The sequence below is a fragment of the Scleropages formosus genome, chromosome 24 (genome assembly GCF_900964775.1).
Source record: "Scleropages formosus chromosome 24, fSclFor1.1, whole genome shotgun sequence".
In the NCBI taxonomy this organism is placed as follows: domain Eukaryota; kingdom Metazoa; phylum Chordata; class Actinopteri; order Osteoglossiformes; family Osteoglossidae; genus Scleropages; species Scleropages formosus.
The window spans coordinates 1,930,038-1,956,102 of NC_041829.1; the positions used below are offsets into that span (position 1 = coordinate 1,930,038).

At 40.6% G+C, this 26,065-nt stretch overlaps 1 protein-coding gene across 2 annotated transcripts in view; it reads left to right on the plus strand.

Moving 5' to 3' along the window:
* Window positions 1–5,100: 5,100 nt before the first annotated feature.
* LOC108936580 (CCR4-NOT transcription complex subunit 4-like) overlaps window positions 5,101–26,065 on the plus strand; it is a 37,020-nt gene continuing 16,055 nt past the window's right edge. The window contains exons 1-9 of one of the 2 annotated variants that reach the window (XM_018756036.2): window positions 5,101–5,309; window positions 12,528–12,772; window positions 14,218–14,415; window positions 18,266–18,352; window positions 18,664–18,765; window positions 19,634–19,759; window positions 23,449–23,573; window positions 23,901–24,101; window positions 25,194–25,251. In XM_018756036.2, the coding sequence (XP_018611552.1) occupies window positions 12,599–12,772; window positions 14,218–14,415; window positions 18,266–18,352; window positions 18,664–18,765; window positions 19,634–19,759; window positions 23,449–23,573; window positions 23,901–24,101; window positions 25,194–25,251 (1,071 nt within the window). In that variant the 5' untranslated portion in view covers window positions 5,101–5,309; window positions 12,528–12,598. The remainder of the gene's footprint in view (window positions 5,310–12,527; window positions 12,773–14,217; window positions 14,416–18,265; window positions 18,353–18,663; window positions 18,766–19,633; window positions 19,760–23,448; window positions 23,574–23,900; window positions 24,102–25,193; window positions 25,252–26,065) is intronic. The other variant, XM_018756037.2, reaches the window with a different exon arrangement.

Genomic DNA, 26,065 nt, shown 5'->3' on the forward strand with positions numbered 1-26,065 from the left:
GCTAGATACACTACTTACAACAGGTCACTCCTCCATATATCACTGGAACACACTCTCTGTGTCATTCACACACTTTAGAGAAACCTGACCAGCATGTCTTTGACTGTGGGAGGAAACCCACACAGACACAGGGAAAACATGCAAATTCCACAGAGACTGAACAGGGATTGAACCCATGTCCTCTTATATCACCCAAGGGCTGTGAAATAGCAGCACTACTCACTGTGCCACCATACCTCCTAGTTTCCCAGGAGTTCCAAGTGTATATTTGAAGTATTATCATTCTACTAGTTCCAAACATTAAAAACCCTATTTTGAGTCAAAACATCTAGATATCAGAGTGTTTTTTTTTTTTTTTTTGACCTTAAGCATCTTTTTTATTTTTACTCAAGAAAATTTTTGGCTGATTAAGTATTTCTTTGAAAGCAATTGTATTTCTACTTCAGAACAATTTTTTTCTACTCTATTCTACTCTAACATTCAAAAGTCCACAGTCACACAGAAATATTAGTTTTTTGAAAATTGCTACTGTGTTGTCAAGGCACCATTAAATTGATTTAAAAATATAGCCAACACATCATTATTAATGTTGCTAATAGCAATTACTACTTAATGTGTCAGATTGCCAAAAAGCTGAATGTTTCATACAAAGGTGTCTACTACTGTCTTGAGAGAAGATGGCAAACTGGATCTAATCAGGAAAGAAAAAGAAGACAATAAAACGGCACAAGACAAGACAATAAGTACATTGCAGTCCATAGTTTGAGAACCTTACAGGTCCCCCATTTGGCAGGACATGCCAATGTCACACAGAGCAGACCGGAGGAGTGGGTGTGGACCCAGTTGCGGGATTGTTTTTTGTAAAGATAATTGGGGCTGGCAATACTTTGAGTGGGGGGCAAAGGTGGTTCAAGCCGAGGTGCAAACGGGGTCCAAATGAAGAATTCGAAGGCATGGTCAATGATGTGAATCTAGGTTTGATATCATAGGAAACAGGCACAAGGAGTGGGGAACTGGAAGGTGGCCAGGTAAGGCACTAGGACCTCACCATGCATGCTAGAAAGACCATTCTCTGAAGGAGAGTCTACAATTAAGAAGGAGCTGGGGATCATTTTTATAACTGACTGCCCTGATTGCCTTCAGATGATTAATTGGAGTCAGGTACTGCTGGCTGTGGTGTGGGTGTGGTCATGACAGCCAAATACCAGTGTCATTGCCAACAGTGAAAAGACTACTCTGAGGTGCTGGGCTTTAGAAGAAGAGTTTCAAAGAAAAAAGCCATATCTGAAACTAGACAACAGAAAGAAAAGGTTGAAAAGAACAAAAGAACACAGATATTGAACAGTGCATGACTGTTAAAGGGTATTATGGATGGATAGATGGATGGATGAGCATGAAGCAGGACAACAATCCAAAGAATATTTTTAAGATTAAAAAAAAAAAAAACCTAGATTTAGGCAGCACATCAAGTGTCCCACCAGAGACAATACCACTCTGGACCACTGTTATATGGTGCTGAAGAATGGTTGTTGCGGCCATGCAGCTTTGGGACTCTGATCGCTATTTGCTTCATCTTTTCCCAATACACAAGCAGAAATTAAAATCTGCCAAGCCTTTTATCAACACTGTGAGGAGATGAACAGACAAGGCAAAGCTGGAGCTACAGGCCTGCATTGACTGCACTGACTGGGGGGGCTTTTGAGGCTGCAGCTGCTGACCTGGATGAGACTACTGATACTGTGACCTCCTACATCAGCTTCTGTGAGGAACTGTGCATCCCAACAAAGTTCGGAAATGACAAACCGTGGTTTACAGCCAAACTCAGGCAGCTCCAGCAGGCCAAGGAGGCAGCTCACAGAAGTGGGAACAAAATCCTGTAAAAGCAGGCCAGGAACACACCGACCAAGGAAATCGGAGTGGCTAAAATGAGTTACACTGATAAGCTGTTTTTCAGCCTCTCACCCAATGATCCTGCATCAGTGTGAAAATTCCTGCAACAAATCACCAACTACAGGAAACATCTTCCCACATGGTGGGAAGTCACCAACTGGCTGAAGACCTGAATGCGTTTTACTGCAGATTTGATAACTCAATGTCTACACCCGTCTCTGTTCTCCTAATATACATATGACTGAGTTTCACTCACCTAGCCCCCCTGCCACCCAACTGGCTTTGAAGATCTGTGAGTAGGATGTCTGTCTGCCCTTCCAGAAACAAAAGACCAGGAAAGCACAAGGCCCAGACAGTGTCTTACCTTCCTGTCTGAAAACCTGTGCTGCTTAGCTGGCTCCTGTCCTCACACAGATCTTCAATAGATCACTAGAACTACACAAAGTTCCCTCCTGCTTCAAACTGTCCACAATCATACTGGTCCCCAAGAAATCATCCATTACAGGGTTAAAATCAATTCAATTTATTTTTATGGAGCGCTTTTCTTACACAGTGACACAGAGCGCTTTAACAGAGGCATAAAGCAAGAAAAACATACAAAGAAAGAAGACAGTCGACTAATGGCTGCCATAATGGAGAACTTATTATAGAGCTATAAATATGCCTACTGGCCACCTGGGAAAGGAACAAAAACTCCCAACTGAAGGTTGAGGGAGAAAAAAAAACCTCTGGGGGTCCACGGGCCAGTGGTTGCCCACCCCTCCTGGGCATTCTAGAAAGTAACAATTGTAAGCCAGTGTGTAACAACTAATAATGATATTCTTGGTAAATGGCATCTTGGATCCCCAGCTCGGCATGGAACGTCTCGATCGTCATGGCAGATGGATATCATCCTCTGTCAGCACGGGATTCATCTGTCACCACTGGCTGGCCTCCTCAGGTCTTATGCAGCGAGGTAGTGCTCAACAAGAAGATAGAACAGAGTTAGTAATTTGTTACTTAAGTAAATTTAATATGCATTTTTATAAAGGTGATAAACAACCAAGGCAGGTCGAATTACATTACGAGGTAGAATACCTGAGTGAACATATAAGTCTTTAGTCAGGATTTGAAAACAAAAACAGATGGGGCATTTCTGACAGTAACTGGTAGACTATTCCATAGTTTAGGTTCTCTATAACTAAAGGCATGACCTCCTACTGAGGTCTTATTGATCACAGGTACTTTAAGGTAACCTGCATCTAATGAATGGAGATATCATCCTGGGATATAAGAATTAATGATCTCACAAAGGTAAATCAGAGCAATGCTATGTACTGCCTTATAGGTCAAAAGTAGGATTTTATAAATGACTACAGGTCTGTTGCTTTCACGTCTGTGGACAGAAGGACCTTTGAAAGACTGGTCCTGGTCCATCTAAAGGACATCACAGGTCCCATAATGGATCCACTTCAATTCGCCAATCAACAGAACAAGTCAGTGGATAACGCGGTCAACATGGGTCTCCACTATATTCTGCAGCACCTGGAAAATCCAGGAATGTGTGCAAGGATCCTGTGTGTAGATTTCAGCTCCACATTTAACACCATCATTAAAGAACTCCTCCATAGTAAACCTGTCCAGCTCACTTTGCCTGCCTCCATCTGTCAGTGGATCACTAGCTTTCTGACAAACAGGAGGCAGATGGGGAAGTTCACGTCCAACTCCTGCACAATCAGCACTGGTGCTCCTCAGGGATCTGTGCTCTCCCCCTGCTCTTCTCCCTCAACACCAACGACTGCACTCCAAGCTCCTCAAATATGTAAATGACACAACCCTAGTAGGACTCATCAGAAATGGTGATGAGTCTTTAAATAGACAGGAGATGGAACAGCTGATCCTCTGGTGCAATTGGAACAATCTCGAGCTAAATAAAGTGAAAATGGTAGAGATGACAGTTGATTTCAGGAGGAATCCCCCCCAATACTGCTGTACCAGTGACGAAGGTGCGGGGGCGCGGTGGCGCAGCGGGCTTGGCCAGGTCCTACTCTCTGGTGGGTTGGGAGTTCGAGTCCCGCTTGGGGTGCCTTGTGACGAACTGGCATCCTGTCCTGGGTGTGTCCCCTCCAGCCTTACACCCTGTGTTGCCCGGGTTAGGATCCCGCTCGCTGCAACCCCGCTTGGGAAAAGCTGCTTCAGCAAATTTCTGTGTGCCTGTATCAATGATGAACACCTTTTAGTTTCTAGAATCTAGAGTCTGCCGAAAAGGTCATTGGTTCCAGAGTGCCCTGCCTCCAGGACCTGTACTCCTCCAGAATCAGGAGATGGGCAGGGGATATCGTGAGAGATCCCTCTCACCCGGGCCACAACTTCTTTGAACTTTTCCCAGCCGGCAGGCACTACAGATCACTGTGTAATACTTTCTCCCTTTTACTTATTCTCTCTCATTATTTATTTGATCCCTGATGATCTATTCCACCCCCCATTATTTATTCCTCCCCCCAAAATGAATCCCTGTATGTATGTATGTATTTATGTATGTATGTTGTGTTTTTTTTTTTTGTCTACTGTACACTATGAGCCATTGGGAACTAAATCCAAATTCCCTGTATGTGTGTGCATATTTGGCCAAATAAATCAGATTCTGATTTGGTGAAGAAACGGTAGTGTCATTTACAGACTGATTGGCACAAGAGAGGATTCTTTGATGAATGTAAATTTCAATGCATAGAACAGTTACATGAAATAAAAATAATGTTATGACCTTGTCAATGTACTGACTACCATCTCTGATCAATGTAACACTACTCTGGTGAATAGAAATATCAGTTTCTATAATAAAAAAATGAACATTTCTGGATAGTTCAAAACTTTTGAGTAGTGTACCTACCTGTGATCTTTAAGAGCTCGTTATAAGTTTACATTCCTGATGTGTATTTGCAGATGGTCATTTTCAAGTTCTTAGTATCGTTTATTTATTGTAACATGCTTCATCTTCAAATATTTCTTAAAGGCATTCTTACATATCATTGCTGTTGTTACTTTAGGGTATTTTCACATTTATTCATCTTTATGGAGGAATGGTATATCAAAAACAATTATATTGTTCAGTAGAAAATAAAGTTCGTTTATAAAACTACATTACCCACTTATGCGCGCTTACAAATCTGCGCAAGCGCAATACTGCGTGAATGGTCGCACCCCCCCCCTCCTCCCAATTTCAATGTAAGATGGTGGCTGGAAGGTGTTGCTGCTACACACTGAGAGACTGAGAGGAAAAGCGAGGTATTTTCTCAAAATAATCAGACCCGATCTGGAGAAAATAAACGCAATCAGATTCCAAGGTGCCTTGGTCACACAATTCTTGGCAGTACAGAAAGATAATCAATCCCCACCCCAATTTGGTGTGAGAGGAATCCCAGCAAATAGAGAGAGACAGGGTGAGTATCCCACAACTGTCGCTATGAACCACTCAAGATTATACAGTAAGGTAACACAACGACTACGCGTGTATGTATGTTTACAAATCCATTTTTCACCACTGTCCCACCCTTTCTCAGTAGCACCCCGCTGTGGGAAACGGGGGAGGGAGAGGCCGGCAGCGGCCGCCCGGGAGGAAGTGCCACAGTGTGCGCGTCCGACGGGTAGGAAAGTTGCAGGCTTCGCCGGGCGGTGCAGGCCTTACGCCTCACAAATAATAAAAAAACAACAACTATAACCCTTACAGGCTGTTAGAAATACTGTTTTACTGGTTACGTCGGGCGATTTGGCGCGCTAAGACGAAGCGGTGTAACTTGGAGTAGCTAGTCTGACGTCAGACGTGTGGCCCGGCGTTGTTGTTCGCACCGACCGGCTTTTTTCGCACAGTTGAGCGCGGGTGTAGCCGCGAGCTCAGGCTGTGTGTGTTCGGAGGGAACCCGCGTTACGCGGTCCGTCTCGTTCGATCGCCTCTGCTCTCCACTGCTCACTGCTGTTTTCCTCTTGATGTTGTGCACCGCTGTCACTCACTCTGGTCACCAACTACTATGCCTCGCTCATTTAGCTCTAGCTTCGGTCAGCTCGCATTTCCACAACGGGCTCCGAGTTGGACAGAGTTAGGGCGCATGTCCACCGCTCACTTTCACGCAATAAAAACTGTAAAAGTTCCTGTGTTAACTTAATGTTCAGACTTCTGTTTTTTTTAAATCGTCTGTGTGCCTCTAATAGTGAGTTTTCGTTGAGTGGCAATAGTAGTGAAGTCACCTAGCAGTTCCTCTTACTCTTCTCGTTAAATACGTAAGATACACTAAGCCTGCAATCTTTTAATTATAATAAGGAACTCTTTCTTTGTATGTTCGTGGAAACGTTTGAACATTCTAACGACATTCCGTTTTTGAGCAGTGTTTTTGCCATACCTTGTGGTCTACATAAACATGTAATAGTAACCAGTTATATTAGTAATGCATATGCTGCGAACTGTCAGTGTGTGTGTTTGTGTGTGGCAGGAAAGTGTGTGGGACCAGCCAGTAACACAAGTGTGGCTGCTGATGGGTGGTAAGTGATGTTTCAGTACCAGTCCTGGGGACTTTGCAGAACAGAAGAGTCTCTGGTCAGGGGAAAAAAAAAAAAAAAACACAAACAAACTGCACTTTGACTCTCCCTTCACCATGATCATGAAGACACTGACTGTGTCCTCAGTTCTGCACATGCCACTCACCGATTCATCTTTAAGACAAGCAGCTTTCAGTCCCTTAACAGATGCTTCTCTCTGAAGCAAAGTACTTATTACAATGTAAAATTTGCTCTGGTAGTTGTCTGTAGAATTGGGGTTCAGATACATAGGAAATTGTTGCAGCACAGTGGTGCAGCGAGTAACGCTGTTGCTACAGCACCTGACCAACAGTGTGCGAGCATGTTGGTTTTGTCCTTGCTTATTTTTTAGTTTGCATGTTCTTGTTTTAGTGTGTGTTTCCTCTGGTAGCTCTGGTTTCCTACCAGAGTCCAAACACATGTTTAAATTGAATTGGTGACTAAATTGTGCAGAGTGGGAGTGTCGCTCTTGTGTATAGATTAGCGATTCACTGTAGTTCGTGGGCTGTACTCAATCTAGCATTGTAAGTAATTTTTGGTGAAAAGGTATCAATACATACCAATCAATGCATGTTCATTGTAAATTTCTTTGGAAGAAAGTGTCTGCAATATGAATATACTGTATATAAAACATACTAGATGGTATTTTACAAGTTCTTGTACTTGTCAGGAGATTTTTGAAGAAATGGATTTTGAGACCCTTCTGGAATGCTGGGAGAGATTCAGCAGTTTTGAGGAGGATTGGAAGAAGGGAAGGGAGATTGTTCAATTATTCTGAGGCCAAAACTGAAAATCTGTGGGTTGTGCACTCCTTGTGAATGCGACAGCCAGCCTATGTTGGGGAGCAAAGTTCCATAGATGAACAAATAATAATACATAGATTTGGGTGATAGGTACACTAATCTTCAAAAAAAGAGAGTGACAAAGCCCGGAGTTTGTTTTTAACAGAGATTATAGTTTCACATGGTATACATCTCAGCTTTACAGACTTCAGATATTTGGGTAGGTGTATAAGAAAGTTGTATTTGGTGGAAAAATTATACTGTATTAACAGATTAAGAGTAGTTTGTGTTTTTTAGACTGGGGTATCCAAATGAAAATCCTCAGTACAGTGCACAACGTAGTCTCTTTCTTGGGTTCAAACTTCCATTTCAGTTTATTAGACATAAGTAAAATTTAGGTATTTAGTTAGAGGACCCCATCTCTTGCAGTTTGCAACATTTCATGAGAATTTACCTTTAACATGCGATGTGTGTTCCAAGACTTTTGAAATGTATCTTCTCCATGTTCATGATCTCACTGTTGTTGGCTCGAATACATACATATAGGCAGAAATCAGTCTCTATGTAGCCTTCAGACTAGCTGAGCCTAAAGTCAGAATTATTTGCCAGATGTTTAGTACTAGCTTAGGAAAAATGGGTCCTGATTGCTAATGATATTAAGAAGTCAGTGGCATGTTGACTGGTGAACCTCACTGAGCCTCGGCATTTTGTAGCTCTGTGGGTCCATATTGGCTGACGTAAGTGTACCGGTCACACTTAGTTTGGACATAGCTGTTTGCAGGCATTCTAAAGTTATTTTGGAAAAATAATTTCTTTGCTTTTTTTCTTAAAATAACCCAGATTGTAGTCAGCCAGGATACTTACCTGTTGCAGTTTTTTTCATCCCCAAATATTGCTTATTATTGTTTTCAGAACACACAGTTTTATAAAAGTCTTATTGAAGATGTGTATTGTAAAGGTATATTTCTCCTCATAAGAAAAATGTTCTGAAGTTATAAAAATCCTGTACATGTGGACCTTCAAGTCCTCAGTGTAATTAATATTTGTAAGTTTCTGTAGAAAAACGTGTCAGAGTAATAATGCTGGTGGGGTCTTTTGATCACAAGTTTTCCATAACCGTTAATTAACACAGTGCATACTAAACCATCTTTTTAATGGGTGTATGTACATATATAAGTGCTTAGTTAAACTTCAGCTAGAAGAAATAAGTATTTAAAAAAAATACTGAGCAGCTTTGCATCAAGAGCCTTCTGGTTGCAAGTCTGCTTTCTTAACCTCTCGACTGCCTTTTGACCCCAAGTCACTAAATCAAACATTCTGTTGTTCCAAAAAAATTGCTATGAGCCCTTTACAGATACCGCCTCCAAATATTATGGAAAGAAGATGCTCTGTTGTTCAGTGTCTTTCAGAAGACTGTGAAAGTTCTTAGAGAGAGGAGTTCATTTCACAACTCACTGTTTTAATGTGGCTATAATCTTGAATAGGCCCACCCACTCCCTCCATCAGCTGCTGCAGTTTGGAGGTGGTGCTATTTTCTTACTTTATATGAAAGAGGAAAGCATGAGGTTTGATGCCTTCCTTCCAAGGAGGGATTTTAAAACCTTAGATGAATCGGTCCACTTTCAGGCAGGTGGATTGAAAACAAAAGGGCCAGTTGCAGGTTTTATCCTGCCAGGAATTGAGTTGAATGAGTACTCCCTGGCATCTGAATCAATCCTGGAGCAACACTTTGCTAATGAGATGCTGTCATTTCCTGTCTGACCTCGTGGTCAGTCAAGCCAATGTCATGATGACTCATGTGTTGTTTATCAGGCATATGAACCTTTTCAGGCTGACTTGGGTTTTCAGAACAAAAGTTTTACAGTTGTCTATTGATACTCCCACATGATTGCATGGACGCTACCTGCCTGTGCGCTTACAGCCGTTACGGCTCTTTCTTTGCACCCAAAAGACTCAACTTAAAATCCGCATGTGTATTGTAAAGTTAGGTGTTTCCCACACCAGGGCACATTGTTCAGTACCAAAAGCTGTAAAACATGGCCCACTTATTAAAACATGCTACGTAATTCTCAGCAATGTGATAAAGATCTCGGCTGAGGTTTTGTAGAGGTGCATGAGGTCAGCAGTTACCTTGTGCTCATTGCTTTGTGGCTACCAAAATTAAAGAAATAGTTGTTTTTATTTTGGCTACAGTTATTAATGGAACCGCTTAGTTTAAGTATAATATTGTCTGCTTGTTTATTTTCCTGCTTTCTATTGAATTACTTTGGTGTCATTCTGATTATACAGCTGTTTCTGCATATATAAGAGATTTCAGTTCACTCCTCAAAGAAGTCACTTTTATTTTACAGTTCCTAAAGTTAGGCTGAGGGGAAAAGCACTTATTCACGCGTTTTGTTCTGTACTGTCATTTTTATATTGAACTTTGTCTCAAGATGGATGTTTTTGAAGAAGTGTGCAGCATAGCTGTGATACAAGTTAATGTCTGTGAAAACCTTTTCCCCTTCCAAAGGATAGAACTTTTTGTAATTGTTTTTCTTATTGCCTCTCTCTCTCTCTCTCTCTCTCTCTCTCTCTCTCTCTCTCACACACACTCACACACACACACTGACTGAAACTGCTTGTCTCAAGCTGGGTCACGACGAGCCGGAGCCTAACCCGGCAACGCAGGGCATAAGGCTGGAGGGGGAGGGGACACGCTCTTGAATATAACTCCAGTCAGCTCTTCCCATGAGGCAGCAAAAGGAATTTCTCCTAATCCTAATTTATGACTTTATTTCACCATAATTCAGTTAATATTGTTGTAATGGAGTGGAAGAGGCAGTCAGCCCTATATGCACTGCAGTATACTTTGACCACAGATTAAAACACTTGTTCCCCTTTTGTTCAGTGTGTATCCTGGTTCTTTTAAAACCAATTAACCAATTAAGTGAAGCTCATGGGCACACTTTCCCATGGGCTCTGTCAGTTAGTGCATGACTTACAGTAGTCCCTACATGGGTCAGAACCTACAGTTTACTGTGGTCTTGAGAAGAAATGAGGTGGTGGACACCTGAACACATCTCACTGAACCAGTAGCATTTGGAGTGCGTTTACAATGAGTGAAGTAAACCTTTCTCTAAAGTGGTAGTGTCCTGATGCACGTGGACTCGGCACATCTAGAGTTAGACACAGACAAGATGTATAGAAACATCAGTCTCAGGTGACATTTGTTTAATGGCTGCGAGAGTCCGTATTTGCAAGAAATTGTCAGTCTTCCAGTAGGAGAGATGAAGTTCATACTGGGGTCAGCAACATGTTCACCAATTGCCCCATGTGGCTAATGGGGAACAGAAGTATGGTTGTCTTGGTTTTTTCAAATCAGGCTGTGGTACCAAACAAAAGTTTACTCTGTTGTTCTTTCAGTTCTGTAAAACTGTTGTGCAGCAAAAATAATTGTACATTTTTGAGGGGGAACTAAACAGAAAAACTGGCATTTGAAAACTCCATGGCATATTTGCACCTCTCATATCTCATTTCATTAGTCCTGCTTCCAAATTATATTCAACATTGCCATGTAACTGTAGATCATCATTTTCTTCAATAACTGTTCTCAAGTTTAAATGTAGATCTTAAGTTCTGGCTGTGATGCTTGATCTCAGATGTGAACTGAAATCGGACATTCTGCCAAATTTTAATCTTGAATAGAAAGATTGCAGTTTAATTTTTTAAATTGTTGAAAATGCTTCATTTGTCTTGATTAGGTTCACTAGTCAGACTCATGCATATATTTTCAAGAGAAGTTTCCCCAATGTTTATTTAAAAAAAAAAAAAAAAAAGAGTTTGCGATTTAATGCTTCATTTGCCACACTTGTGACTGGGCACTACACTGAAAATCTTAGTAAATTCCAAATTCATTTGTGTTTTTGTATTAGGCAGCCATTGGCATACACTGTAAGGTGTATTTAGTTTCTTACCTGGTGCTTTTACCCAAATTAACTAGTTTTTGCCTGTTTATACGGCTGTATTTTTGCCTTAGCAATTTTAGTACTTAGTGCTGAAAGGTATTATAGTAGCGTCCTAGAATTTAAATGGGCAACATTATGTTTACAAGTTACTGTCAATGCAGCACCTTCTGCCCAGGTTGATTTGCTGCATGGTTCCCGTAATACATTGCTGTCGCTTTGTTGTCTGCACTCCCGTTTGTCCTCTTCAGCTGATCAGGAACTCACCCACATTCAGAAAAGCCTGATTTCACAGACAGAAAGCTCGAGCTCTTTGTTATGCATGACAAGGCCCATCGGGGGCAGTCTGTTGACTAGTATGCTGCTCCACTGACATCTTGATGGGAAGGAGGGTCTCCCTCATTATGTCAGCAGGGATCCCTGTGCATAGTGGAAAAACTTATGGTTTCACTCATTTAGAATTCATCACTAATGCAGTCCTAATCTATGGGCTTTCCAGAACTTAATGGACCTGCCTTCTGCTAATGTTAATGTAGACCTCTAATGCTCATATACCAAGCAGACTGAATGGACCTCATATACTCTGTGGCAGACTTTACACTGAAAGTAAACCTGGCTGCACATTACAGCTTGTTGTAACTGGCTTGGGCAAGGACCGTTGGTCCTAAATGTAGATTTGGGGAGGAGCCAGCAGTCCCCTCTTGCCATCGTCCTGTCTCAGCTTCCCTTTAAAAGAGAGATCCAGGACCAGCCCCTCCTCCATTCAGCCAGAGCTATGATATTTTTAGTACCGCCCCTCCTCGTGCCCCATCTGCACCTCTGTCTGTGGTACTGTCCTGGGACAGTCTCTCTAGTGTCGTACTATCTGTGGTACTCATGAGACTCATGTTCTTGCCCCTCACAAAATGCTGCAGTTAGTACAGTTAACAATTAAACTGTAAATGATAGCCCTGTTGCTATTTTGTTAGTGCGACAATGAAAGTATGTGTTTTTTGATTCCTCCATTTTCTGTTGAGGTCTTAATCCTTCACCTATAAACTTTCACTCGTCTCTCCATTTGTGGTGCCAGGAAGCTAGTTTGAGAGTGAGAGTCAGGTGTACATTAGGTTTTCACTTGTTTTAAGATGGGATTTCCAGTTCTCTTTGAATGTTAGCAGTTTCAATGCTAGGAGATTCTTTAAGGAAGAGCTTCAGTGAAGTGCTTTGGTACTATGTGAGAAACTTGGAGGTATATTAGCTAACCTGATTTGGGGACCCATGCTTTAACATGGTGTGTCATATTTCTGAAAAGCAGCAAGACTGGCAAAATCACTCCTGATATTCTCCCTCCTCACTGCATCATGTGTCTTTTCTTTCCCCACAGCATTGCTTAACCCCTGCTCTGAACAACTGCACTGCCTTGTGTCGATCCCTTCAACCGTACCATTCCGTAGGATGTCCCGTAGCCCCGACGTGAAGGAAGACCCAATGGAGTGCCCTCTTTGCATGGAGCCACTTGAAATCGATGACGTCAACTTTTTCCCTTGCACCTGTGGCTATCAAATCTGCCGCTTCTGCTGGCATCGCATCCGCACGGACGAGAACGGGCTCTGCCCTGCCTGCAGGAAGGTATGGTGTAGTGCATATAGTGGCAGTGCTGGTCATAACCCCACCCAAGATTAGTTTCCTTAGTTATATTTCTCCTTCAAAAATTACTTCATTATTCAGACATTATGCGATTAGTATATTTTGTATGTTTTTCCACAGGTGACAAAAACTTTAAAGGCAAGTGTTACTGTCAGCTAATGAGAGTTCTCAGTTTAGTAGCAGACGCCGATGTCACTGTCAGATAAATGAGAATTTTTGTGACATCCGTAGTGCTCTGGAGGTGCACTCTGCATGTTTGTTATATTTTGTGCAGCTGTGACAAGTTGCACAGTTTGAGGTACAGTCATATATAAAACGGCTGTGAAATAGATATTCTATGACTGTGAGGTGTGTTGCAGGGTCTCAGTCCATTCAGAAACGGTCATTTAAAACACTGAACCTTTACCCATTTAGCATGCTTTTTCTGTTTTTTAAGGTGCGCCTTTTTATATGTTTATACTAATATTGATATCCATTTTTGTCATCTAGTTTTATGCTGAATGTATTTCTTGGTCTGGAATGAGTTTAATTGAAAAGTGTGTTTTGTCATTTTGTTGAGCTGGTTTACAACAAAACGAGCTCCTGCCTATTAGTTAATAATCTGACACTCATTTGAGGAGTTCTTAGTGTGATTTTGCTGGGTTCTAGTAAAGAACAGTTTATATGTGGTTATGTAAGTGTAACGCTTCAGACAGTCAATAAATATGCCTTTTTTACAAATCCTATGGTCAGAGAAGGTATCCTGGTAGTATGTTTTTATGAAGTTATTTGAACAATAGATATTAGCTTCTTATGGCTGACATTGGTATTTGAACAAAACCTAACTGAAGAATTACTCAATTCTCAATATTTCTGGAAATATTATATACACACACACATTGACTGAAACCGCTCGTCCCAGGTGGGGTCGCGGTGAGCCGGAGCCTAACCCGGCAACGCAGGGCATAAGGCAGGAGGGGGAGGGGACATACCCAGGACAGGATGCCAGTCCGATGCAAGGCGCCCCAAGCGGGACTCGAACCCCAGACTCACCAAAGAGCAGGCAGAGGCCAAGCCCGCCACACCACCCCGTTCTCCAGGAAATATTATATTTATACTCAATATTCACAGAAATTTTGTTAGTTTATGTGTTACAAAACACAAATTTCCTATCCAAGATAAGCATAATTTTGCAGCATCTCAAAGCAGGAGGGCTTTCAGATTCAGTATTCATAACCACTGCTCCATACATGTCTTCACAAATACCTGTAGCTTGCTTGCACCTTAAAACCACATGTTTTTGTGAAAATGTTTTATTCTGATTGCTATGCATAGTTACCATTGAATAAGATGGCAGATAAATACGTGAACATGGCTTTTGTATGGATCATCTGAGAGTGAAGTTCAGGTGTCTAGGAATGTAACTTTGTCTATACTGCTGCCCACAGCCCTACCCAGAGGACCCAGCGGTCTATAAGCCCCTTTCACAGGAGGAGCTTCAGCGGATAAAGAATGAGAAGAAGCAGAAGCAAAATGAGAGGAAACAGAAGATCACGGAGAACCGCAAGCACCTGGCTAGCGTCCGGGTGGTGCAGCGGAACCTGGTTTTTGTTGTTGGGCTTTCGCAGAGGCTGGCTGATCCAGAGGTGAGTCGGTCAATTGTGGTGTGAGGGCAGGTCAACTTTGTACCACACCGCTTTCTATGAGCTCATGACATCGCATACTGGGTAGACATATTTTTATATGTAAATATCACTGAGTAATAGGTGAATCCAAGTCACCCTCTGCTTGCTTTCATCTTATAATTATTCATTCAGCAGGTACTTTTCTCCAAAGCGATGTACAGTGGTTACTAAGTAATGTGTAGCTGACACCTTTTTCTAGGACAGCTTACAGTGTCAGATCCCTCCCCTGAACTATTTAATCATTCACACATCTGTACAACAGAGCATTATAACACACACTGCCAGGAATTTAGAGTCACTGATGTGCTGACCTCACTACTTGTTGCCTTCATTCTTCTGTAGGCATCCCTTAACATCCTTCCTTAGAGAACTTAAGAGGTTTTTTCATGCAAAAGGAAGTAAATGCTAATTAATTTGTTCATTGTGAGCAGCCACCTGTCCAATTCAGAAACACAGGGCATATGGAAGGATGCACCCTGGATGAGACTCCAGTCCATCAGAGGGCAAGGGGAAAAAAATGTTTTTCCTTCCAAAGAATGTTTTTTTTTACAATTTCATGTTATCTTTTAAAGGATTATGAAATCCAATTTTTGAATCACTTCTGATTCCTTCACATGTTTAGTGATTTTTTTTTCCTTTCCAGATCACAAAGATTCTGGGACTGATGGAGGTTCTAAGAAGTGGGGGAAATTTGAAACTAGGTTTCTTTGCTAATCCTTTAATAATTGTCAGATATATTTGAATAAGTCATTATAATTTTCAAATTAGCATTAAGCCAGTACTAGACTGACTCCATCTTCCCAGACTGTTTATGAAGAATTTGTCTCATCAGTTTTTTCATTATTGCTAATTAAAAAAGTAATCTCGACTCCACTTTAACGTGAAGAACACAGTGACCTTGTTTGTGTGACCTCAGTAACAAAACTGATAGAATACAAATTTCTCAATATTTTAGCAGACTCTCGTGGCATATCATCACTCCACGATGATGCATAGCTTAAGTAACATGAGTAAACAATTTGCCTAAAGGATCCTGTTTTGTCTGCTGTTTTTTAAGCAGCTAACAAGATTAAATCCAAATGCTGAGAACACTGTAAATCTGTGCATGTGAATGCTTTTGTTTCATCAGACTTTGAAAATCCAGGCACATTCCTCCTGCTCAGCAACTGACATAAGTGTTAGTCTGTTTTTTGGTCTACTTTTGTCTGAAAAGCATCTGCTAAGTAAATAAATGTAAATGAAAACTAATGCAGTTTCTGTAGGTATTTGGGTTCCCTCAGCATGTTGAGAGTTGTGGAAAAACAAAATACCCTGGCGATGTGTCCAATTTCCTGCAGTCCTGTGGGAGTGACCAGAATCTCAAAACCAAGGTTCAGTAGAACCACAGTGGTCAGCCAAGCAAGTAGCACTGGAGTTTCTGCGTGTTTTATTCATCACTGTCCTTGGACCGCTGACTGTAAACAATAAAGCCTGAAAGTCTGACAACATATGTGCAGGCTTTAGAATGCTCTTACTAGCAAATAATGTTTAAAAAAAAGAAAAAAACCTCCTTGCCTTGTGCCTGAGCTCCTCCAAATAAATGCTACGGAGCCTTAATATGGCAGAATGGTAGTGCAGTGTGTAACAATGGCATCTCACAGTGCCTGAGCTGTGTAGTTGGACGTCAGTTTGATCGCCACTCAGTCTTTGTGTAGTTTGCATATTTTCCCCGTGTTTATGTGGGTTTCCTCTGGGTGCTTCAGTTTCCTCCCACAACCCAAAGATGTATTTCATGTGAACTGACTCTAAATATCCCATGTTCTGTTGCACTGATCTGCTATATAGCTAAGTGAATGATTGTATGGAGTTTACTGTAATGAAAGTCGATTATTCAATGTATTCAACTGCGATCCAACTGCTATTTCTTATAGGAAAAAACATCCAAATAAAAGGTATATTTATGCTTTACAGTAACTACGCCAACGTATTTTAATCATATTTGCAACAAGTTTGTAGCACCTCTTTTAATACTATAATTTATTGTCAGTAACTGCTTGTCCAGTGCAGAGTTGGTCGTTCAGAGTACCTCACAAACATAAGATGTGAGACTAATACACAGTACACGAGAGAGACTGTTTAAAAACTGGAGCAATTTGATAACTCTGTAGCATTACTAACATACTTGATGTTAGATGATGGGGCAGCTGGTGGCATAGTTGTTAAAGCTACTGCCTTTGGACCCATAGGTTTGAGCTTCACCTCCAGCTGTAGTACCCTTGAAGCAAGGTATTTTCCCTAAATTGCTCCAGTAAAGTTACCCAACTCTATAAATGGGTAAATAATTGTAAGTAGCTTAACACTGCAAGTTGCTTTGGAGAAAAGCATCATCTAAATGAATATATTTAAATATAAATCTTAATTTGATTACAAGATTAAGGTTTTGCATTGGTTTAAGGGTGTTTTTGTTCTTTAAGCTGTTTTTAAGATTGTGGCATGCATGACCACGTGCAAAAAGCTCTGCACCAAATCTTTGATGGCAAAAGGAAGGTTTTCGATCCTGATGAGACCACAGAGCACATCCCTGCCAGAGAGCATGTAGTACTTGTCTCTGTCCAGTCCCTCAATTATCACTCACTGTTCACTGCTTCTAAGTTTCACACAAATGTTGAGTCCGTCATCAGCCTTGCTCCCTAAAAGATGTTCCATTAGTGCAATTACTTAAATGAGTTAATGTTTATAGTTTATTTCTACAAGGATTCTAACAACCTAGGTTGGGATCCCTTCTTCTACTGTACTACCTTTTAATAAAAATTAATTGAATTGATACAGTAAAAATTACTGACCTGTATAAATGGGCAAATCATTGTAACTTAGCATTGTGGGTTGCTTTGGGGAAAATATCACGTAAATAATAGTAATTGTCGTAGTACTGCTGACATATCAGTTGTGACATTAGACTGACAGTCGATGGTTGTGATTGCTTTAGGTTAACAGCATCTCGTACATTCTTATGTTGCCTTGTGCTAAGTGAAATTGAGTTTCTGTACCTAGTTAAATTTATTCTGTATTTGGTAATCGTCTTGTCTGCTTGAGTTTTTTTTTTTTTTTTTTTTTTTTTTTTTTTCCCCTTCCTAGATTTACCTTGTCACTGTTGTGTTAACTGGCTACTCGGAGCTGATAATCAAGAATGAGAGTTGTTATCAGGAGCTCCCTGTGTACGGCTGATTGCGTATATACATGGTTGACTTCCGTTACTTAGGACCACATGACAAAGGAAAACAACCACATGATGGTTGAGTGCCATTATGCTAAATTGGAACCCCATAGTAAGAACACTGTAGGTGTATCACAAGGCTAAACAGCTGATGTGTTTAGCCGAAAATCCAAAATTCTTATGTATTTCAAATAATTTCTTTCAGTAGTATAATTTTAAGTACTTTTCACCATTTCTTTAGTCAGTGTTTCCTGACACACATCCTATGGATTTTTGTAATTATGTTTTGGTGTTTTGTAGCTGTTTAGTTATTTCTTTGCCTCTGCATATTCTCCAAGTCTACCCCAGAGGGAGCATTTGTGTATTTTTACACCTTTTACCGTACCTGTAAAAATGAATACAGAATATCTCTTACTGGTTTAGGAAACAAGGCTGGTAAGTAGACAACTGAAACCAGAAGGTGGTCAGCTCAAGTCAGAGTGTTGTACTTTTTTTCTTTAGTATAGTAATGAACCTCTGTATATGTTTAAAATCTCAAACTGCTTTCTTAGCAAGGTTTTGTTGTAAGTTTTTGATAATCTATCAAAGTAAGTAATCTGTCCCCTTCACTCTATTCAGGTTTTAAAGAGGCCAGAATATTTTGGGAAGTTTGGGAAAATACACAAAGTGGTCATCAATAACAGCACATCATATGCGGGCTCACAGGTAATGGCTTGGACTTTCTGTGGGAGATGAAAGGATGTGGTGCATTTTTAAGAGGTGTCCTTGCTCTTGGTAACATTTTAAAGTGTATAATTGTGTTTTAAGCTCTTGTATGTTTTTCCGATAATTGACCACACCTTCATTGATGTTACATAAGTGTTAGCCAATGTCCTCATTTATAAATGCAAACCTTTAAAAGGTAAAGTTTTCAAGGAGAAATTGTGGGTTGTTTGGACAGCTCTGGCAAGTTCATTTAGAAAGCAAAGTGTTTTGAGTGTGCTGATGACTCATCTTAACCCTGCTTTCACCTACAGGGTCCTAGCGCTAGCGCGTACGTCACGTATATACGGTCCGAAGATGCTCTCAGAGCCATACAGTGTGTCAACAATGTTGTTGTTGATGGCAGAACACTTAAAGTAAGTCATGAAATAGGACTGCTGTGCATCAGATTAATATTTTAGTATTTTTGTAAACAGCTGTGACATGAAAAGAACTTTACATAAAGGTAAACAAGAGGCTGCTGTTATTTCTGCAGCCTTGTAATGTTGGAATTACTATTAGTAGTGCAGGCAGTAATTATCATACTGGTGCATTACAAGTAAAGTAAAAATGTGCAAATTAACAAAACATGATCCTGCATCTGTTTGCTCGCTCGCTATAACTGTTTTGGTTTTGCAGGAGCCAGTAAAATGTTGAGTTTCCCCATTCAGCTTGCAGATGCATTCTCAATTCCAACATCTCAGGGTCTGATCAATGTACAATGATCGGTTTATGTCGAAAGACCCAAAACACCTTATGTCCCTAGGGTACATCACTGATGTGTCCAGGTGTATCGCAGTATGTCTGTGATAAATGTAATGGGGTTCAGCATTTTTACTGTGTATTGCATGTAAAATGTTGTTCTGTGATATTTGATAGTTATAATGAACACAATTATGAAATGCCTGTAAATGAAGAGATTACCCACTTGCATAAATCATCATCATGTCTAAGCAGTGCAAGCATGTGTCAGAACAAGTTTCTGTGGCTCATTAATAAATTTTGCGCATACAGTGCTGGTTGACTGAATTTTTTTTCCCCCCCTCTCTCTCAATTTGTTTTGGTTATATGTGCTTTTCAGGTTTCATATATTGGCATCAGTTTTGTCCCAGTGGCCTTATTTGGCAGTTTGTTGCACTCCAGCGTGTTTATAAATCTGAGACATATGGGGGAATTATCCCCTCCAACCTACTGTCTATATCATTAAATGAACATCCTCTTCATTTATCACTTTCCTCACAACAGGCCTCTTTAGGTACAACCAAATACTGCAGCTACTTCCTGAAGAGCATGCAGTGTCCCAAGCCAGACTGCATGTACCTACATGAACTAGGGGACGAGGCAGCCAGTTTCACAAAGGAGGAGATGCAGGTCGGTTCTCATCCTTTTCTTTCTGGTAACGACCATCTGCAGTCAAAAGTCTGATTTTGTGCCTCTGCTCTAAACATGGAAAGGCCACTGTGTCACTGAACTGCAGTTAATAGTAGAATCTGAATGAAAGGCCTGACTTTAGTACATCACCTTCAGTACAAACACACAAAGCAAATTCATCAAATTGAAATTTGTTGCTTAATGATGGGGATATGTTCTGAGAAATGCATCGTTAAGCTATTTCGTCATCGTGCGAACATCATAGTGTGTACTTATATAAACCTAGATCATATAGCCTCAATACAGTTGAGACACAGTAAACACCAGATTTATGATGCTGCTACTGGCATAACATTTACATTTATTCACTTAGCAGATGCTTTTCTCCAAAGCGACTTACAGTGGATACTATGTAGTGTTACTAGCCCACACACCTTATTCACCAAGGTGACTAGCACTGCTAGATACACTACTTACAATGGGTCACTTATCCATATATCAGTGAACACAGCATACTGTTTCACAGTAAACTTCTTAAGTTGAAAGAGTACACTGTAAAAAGTACAGTATAGTAAATACATAAACCAGTAACATTGGTGTTAATTATCATTATCAAGTATTATGTACTGTACATAATTGTATGTACTGTACTTTTATATGACTGGCAGCGCAGTAGGTTTGTTTACAGCAGCACCACCACAAACACGTGAGTAACATATTGCGTTACGACAGTTACGATGTGGCTAGTTGATAATTTTTCAGCTCCATTATAATCTTATGGGACCACTGTCGTATATGCGGTCAGTCGTTAAGCGAAACATCGCTAAGCGGCACATGATCGTACAACCAAGTGGAGAAGTTTTGTCCAAACATTTTTGTCATTGTGTTTTGTATGAAGTGTGAAGGATCTTTCACTTCAGTGAAAGAAACGGCAGCCAGCTTTTTCACAAGCTCCATCTGCTGCCCCTGAAGCCTTCAATATAATTTTATGGTAACTGGTTCAATAAGCTAATCATTGCCAGTGGGATAACCAGCGGAGATGTTAATGAGAGCGATACACTACTGGAACCAAATGGAAGTCAAAGTGAACTTTCATACAGACTAAAAAATCTTTGTGAAAACACTTTGGTTTCAATCCAGTCAGCATGGCTACAAACCTTTACCATGGCCTCCAAGGATAGCCATGCATACCCACGACATTCAATAAGTGCTTTTCCACACTTGTGCTCCCTTTATCTTCTCTTGGGGAAAAAAACCTTGAAAATTACCTCCTCCCTGCAGTAGTGATACTATATGCAATTTCCTGCTTGACTGAGCATCTATTAAAAAGTTTTTGTTACTGATTTAGTGAAATGGGTTTATAGGATTGGGGGACTGCTGTGGCTAAGATAGCAGTTAAGGATGTAACTAGAAAGTTACATGGGGCAGCTGATAGTGTAGTGGTTAGATTCATTGCCTTCGAATCCAAGAGTTGCAGGTTCGACTTTCATCTACTGCTGTACTGATCTTGAGCATGGTACACTAAAACTGCTCCAGTAAAAAGAAACTAACCAGCTCCATAGGCTACAAGCCTAAATCAATAAAAGCAAATAGTGTTTCATAGAAGTGATCAACAGCCATTATCTGTGCTAGTTGTCTGTGGAAGTACAAAACCATGAGTTGTCATTCAGATAATTTTCTTGTGTCTGATAAAACTAATTGCAGACACAAGAAAATTAATTGCATTTGCCCTCCATGTATAAAAAGCATAAACTGTGAGTATAGACCACAACCACAAAATACCACTCTTTTATTATACAAAGTTATTCATAACAAAAAGTAAAACTAAGACTTTAAAACATTTCAGTGAAATTTTGAACAGACTGAATTTACATTTAGTATATTTTTGCATAAGAACCTCAAACCTGTAATTATATTGATGTCCCAAATGTTAGTTTTAAATTGAGACTCAAGTTTACTTTCAAATTTCAAAGTTGCCCAAGAAATACAGTCTGTTCTGTTGTCAGTCAAGTAGAACATATGACCTAGGAAAGTAGAAAACAGAGGAAAAAGTGAAAGAGGAAAACAAAGAATTAAAGGAAAGAGAGGAAGCGAGACATGTCGAAACACAAGAGTCAAAAGCAGACAAGAACAAAACTTTAACAAACAGCAACATCCCCCTTGCTGGCAGCTGGTAGCAGAGTGGTTAGGTCGCAGGTTCAAATCCCACCTCTGGCTTTAGCACCCTTGAGTGAGGTACTTACTCTAAAATGGCTCCAGTAGAAACTACCCAGCTGTAAGTGCCTTAACATTGCAAGTGGCTTTGCAGAAAAGCATCAGCTAATTGAGTAAATGTACGTGTCAGTGAGAACCTTTCAGCCATCACCTATATTTACCGGTGTCAGACAAGGATGACACCTCTGAACCCTAACTCGTAACTAGACATCACTGACTAAACTTCCCCCAAAGACCCACCTTTAGTAGAATACAAAGAGTGAAGCCCCCTCAAATGGATAAAATAATTATACTAAGAAATTACTTAAAGGTAAAGAAGCTAGTGAAACACAGGAACAGAGGGAGAAACATAAAGTCGTATATAAACAATGAAAAGAAGCTTTGCTCTCGGTTTCAGTCCTGCAGATAAGCCAAGAAGGCAATGGCTAATGCCTGGCAGTCAATAGGTGAATCTTTCTTTCATGGAGACACCTTTATCAGGTTTAAAAGCAAAACCTTTTCAGATTTTGCATTATTTGAAAGCTTTTGACTGCATCAGATTGGTGTCTTTAGGTTTCACTCAGCAGGTTGGGGTAGAATCACAAACGGGAGTCTTTAAAGGTGATGTTGCGTTTCTGTGCTGTGGTTTTTTCGATGTCCTTTTTTGTGTGAGAGTTGCAGAAATTGGACCACAGTGCTTCTTGGATGCTCGTTGGGAATGCAGCCAGGGAGTTGGTATGCAGAATCAAACTTGATACGAGGCGAATCACCCAGCAGTCCCACCCAGGAACATAGTTCATACTGCAGAAATTAAGAGGAGTGTTTCCTTTGGCATGCTCAGGCAGTCCCACGGTCTTCAAATTTACATTTTCCATTTTTGCATAGTAAAGTCCCCCCCCGGTGTGTTTACTGAGGTAACTTTGTACTTAAATTTCGAGATCCTCTATTCACTTTGGACAAAGCAACTTTCAGTGGTGTTCATGCAATCAGATTGGTTATTTTTATTTCCAAATCTGCCACAGAGTAGTTTCTCTAATTTTGCATTGATGCTGTTTTGTGGCTGTCAATGCCCCAATCTCCCCTTTTTCGTCAAACAACTTTCAATACATCCATAGCAACAGTCTTTACTTGCATGGTTTCAACCCCTTTTTTTTTTTTTTAGTCTGTTTTATATCCTCTGGGAGTGTGTTGAGGACAAAATTGGATAATCCTTGTTAAGACATATCAAAATCTGTGAATTGAGGCAACTTAGGATCACCGTAGAGGGAGAAAAATTTATAAGTTGTGGGTCTTTGCAGTGGACACAAAATTTTATGTGGCAATCTTTTAAAAAAAAAAATAGCAGCGTGACCTCCCAAAATGTTGTTATGGATAATTGCCCAAATTAGTTTGAAATCAGGAGAACAATAACCATCATACCAAAGCCTATTCATTGTGCTGTTCAAGTTGGGGTACACAACATAGGTTCACATGTTCCGGTTGTTGGCTCTTGGCAGGCGGGCAAACACCAAGAGTACGAGCAGAAGCTACTTCACGAACTATACAAGATGAACCCCAGCTTCTTACAGACCTCAGCCACTTTGGCAGAGAAATCCAAGAGCAAGTCCAACTCCACACAGAGGTATTAATTGTCATTATTGTTATGTATCATCTACTTTGATTATAGACCGAGGCAGTAGGAGACCTGCCTTGAAAATGCCTGAAGGTACAGTAGGGCTGCCTAGTCATCAGTTCCTCTGAACATGTCTACAGTATTGTGGCAAGACACAAGAATGTTTAAATAGCCTTTAGGTAAAATGCAACCCCACAACCTTGGAGCTGTACTGCAACAGTGATCTGTGCCACACTTTATCCCTGAATCCAAACCTACTGGTTTAGAGACATATTGGATAGCTTTTGTAGGAGATGCCTTCATTCCTCTGCTGACTCCTCAATCCTCCTTTCCCAGACCCAACAGCAACAGTAAAGAAGCCTGGCCATCCTTACAGAGCACAGGAAAAACAGCCAATGGGCTTGGCCTCGACCGCCGTAAGTCGCCTCCTCTCCTGGATGGTGGGTCTGACTCAGAGCATATGACGCCAGATGCGGAACTGGTTCTGGTCTCGGGGCCATCCCTCTCCCCCTTCTCCTCCAGCTGTGAACCTGCTAGGTACGTATAGTCCTGTTTCTCCAGAAGTGGGTAAGAGAGAATGTCTTTTGCAGTACGTGTTACTGGCATCTTATCTGATGGATTTGACGAGAACCTCATCTTCAGGAGACTCTCAGTGCTTTATTTCTTATCCCCGTTCTTCTGAATTCCTTAAATCTGGCCTGGGTTCTAGTAGAGAAAAGGGATTACTGTCCCTTAGCATCTGTGTAACTGCTTTGCTGAAGTAAAATTGATTTACATTGGGAGGGCAGTCATTTACATTTATTCATTTAGCTGACGCTTTTATCCAAAGCGACTTACAATGTTAAGGTTACAATTATTTACCCATTTATACAGCTGGGTAATTTTTTTTACTGGAGCAATTCAGGGTAAGTACCTTGCTCAGGGGTACTACAGCCAGAGGTGAGGCTCGAACCTGCGACCTTTGGGTCCAAAGGCAGTCACTCTAACCACTACACTACCAGCTGTCCCAAATACTGACATTAAGCATGGCCAAATATGAAGAGAAAGGGAGACATTCCTGTATGTCTTTAAAACTTTACGTAAAAACTGAGAAAGTGTAAAAGTTACTGTGTCACGAATCAGCTGTGAACAGCATTGGCTTTCTGCAGGACAGCGTCTGGGAGACTTCCTGTTTTAGTGACTTATATTGAATGAAATGAGTTGTATTTCAGAGAGGTGGAATGAAAAGGATGCTGTACATGCTGAAAATCTGCTGAAAGGTGGCATTGAGTATAAAGCCACTGGACATTTATGACCATTTTAAGGTTTCTGGAACCTCAAAGAACTCTTAATATTCTTGTAAATGAGTGCATTACTTCTGCATTTAATGAAAGATCTTAGGCATTTTGGTAAAACACATTTGCTGTTTCTCCTTAATTGTTACTATCTGAATTGTTTTCCTGTGTTCCTCTAAGGTGTAACACAAATTTCATCTGCTGGTTTTCCTTTGGAAAATGAATAGTCCCCATCTCCATCCTTCCAGATGTTCTGACCTCCCCATGAACTTCTCCTCTGATACCTCACTGTTTAAATGAGGCTATAAACTGGTCTTGTCCTGCTGCATTTGCTCATGTTTCTGTTCCTTTTTAGTCCGAATGACAAGACCCCAGAATCCATCAGTATTGGCAATGGGGAGAATTTACAACGGGTAAGTTGCATATTTTGCTTTTCTGAAAAAAGTCGTTGAAAAGGCTTCTGTATAGCATAGTTAGGTAAAACTTTAACCTATTGATTTTAATTAACATAGCAGTGAACTTACTTAGCAAAGTTGTTAATTAAAAAACCATTATAACAAATTTTATTAATATTGTAACTAGTATCTGATAATAAAGTATATTTGTAAACATTTTAAGCATTCTCACCTGGTGCTGGGTAGATGTGACTACATGGATGGGACAAACATGCAAGGGCAGCAGGTCTCAAGTAAAAGTTTTTTTTTTAACACAACTCAAAAAAGAAGTTCTCTCCTTTAAGGGAGAACCCAAAAACAGGCAAGGAAAAGCAACAGAACAAATGGTAAGTTTCACACATCCTTGGTTGGCTCCAGGCAGTCCTCCAGGTGTTATGTCAACACTCCCCAAATACCCCTTAGTCCTCAGCTGCTAGTTGCTTAAAGTCTGTTAACAATCACCTTTCCATTGTCAGCAGCTGTCATCATTACCTGACAAAGCAGAGGTATCCATCAAAACAAATCCCCCCCTTGCCATGACTGCATTGTATACCAATTGTCATTGTATTGGTGGACTTGGGAAATAAGACTGACTTTACTCTCCAGTATAGAATTTATAATACATTACACTATATAAGTATGTAGACATATGAACACCATACCTGTGTGCTTCTGGTGCATTTAATTTCCAATTCATTGGCATTAATATGGAGGTGATCACCCTTTGCTGCTGTAACAGCCTACCCTCTTCTGGCAGTCTAGATTTTGGAACATGGATGCAGGGATCCTTCCC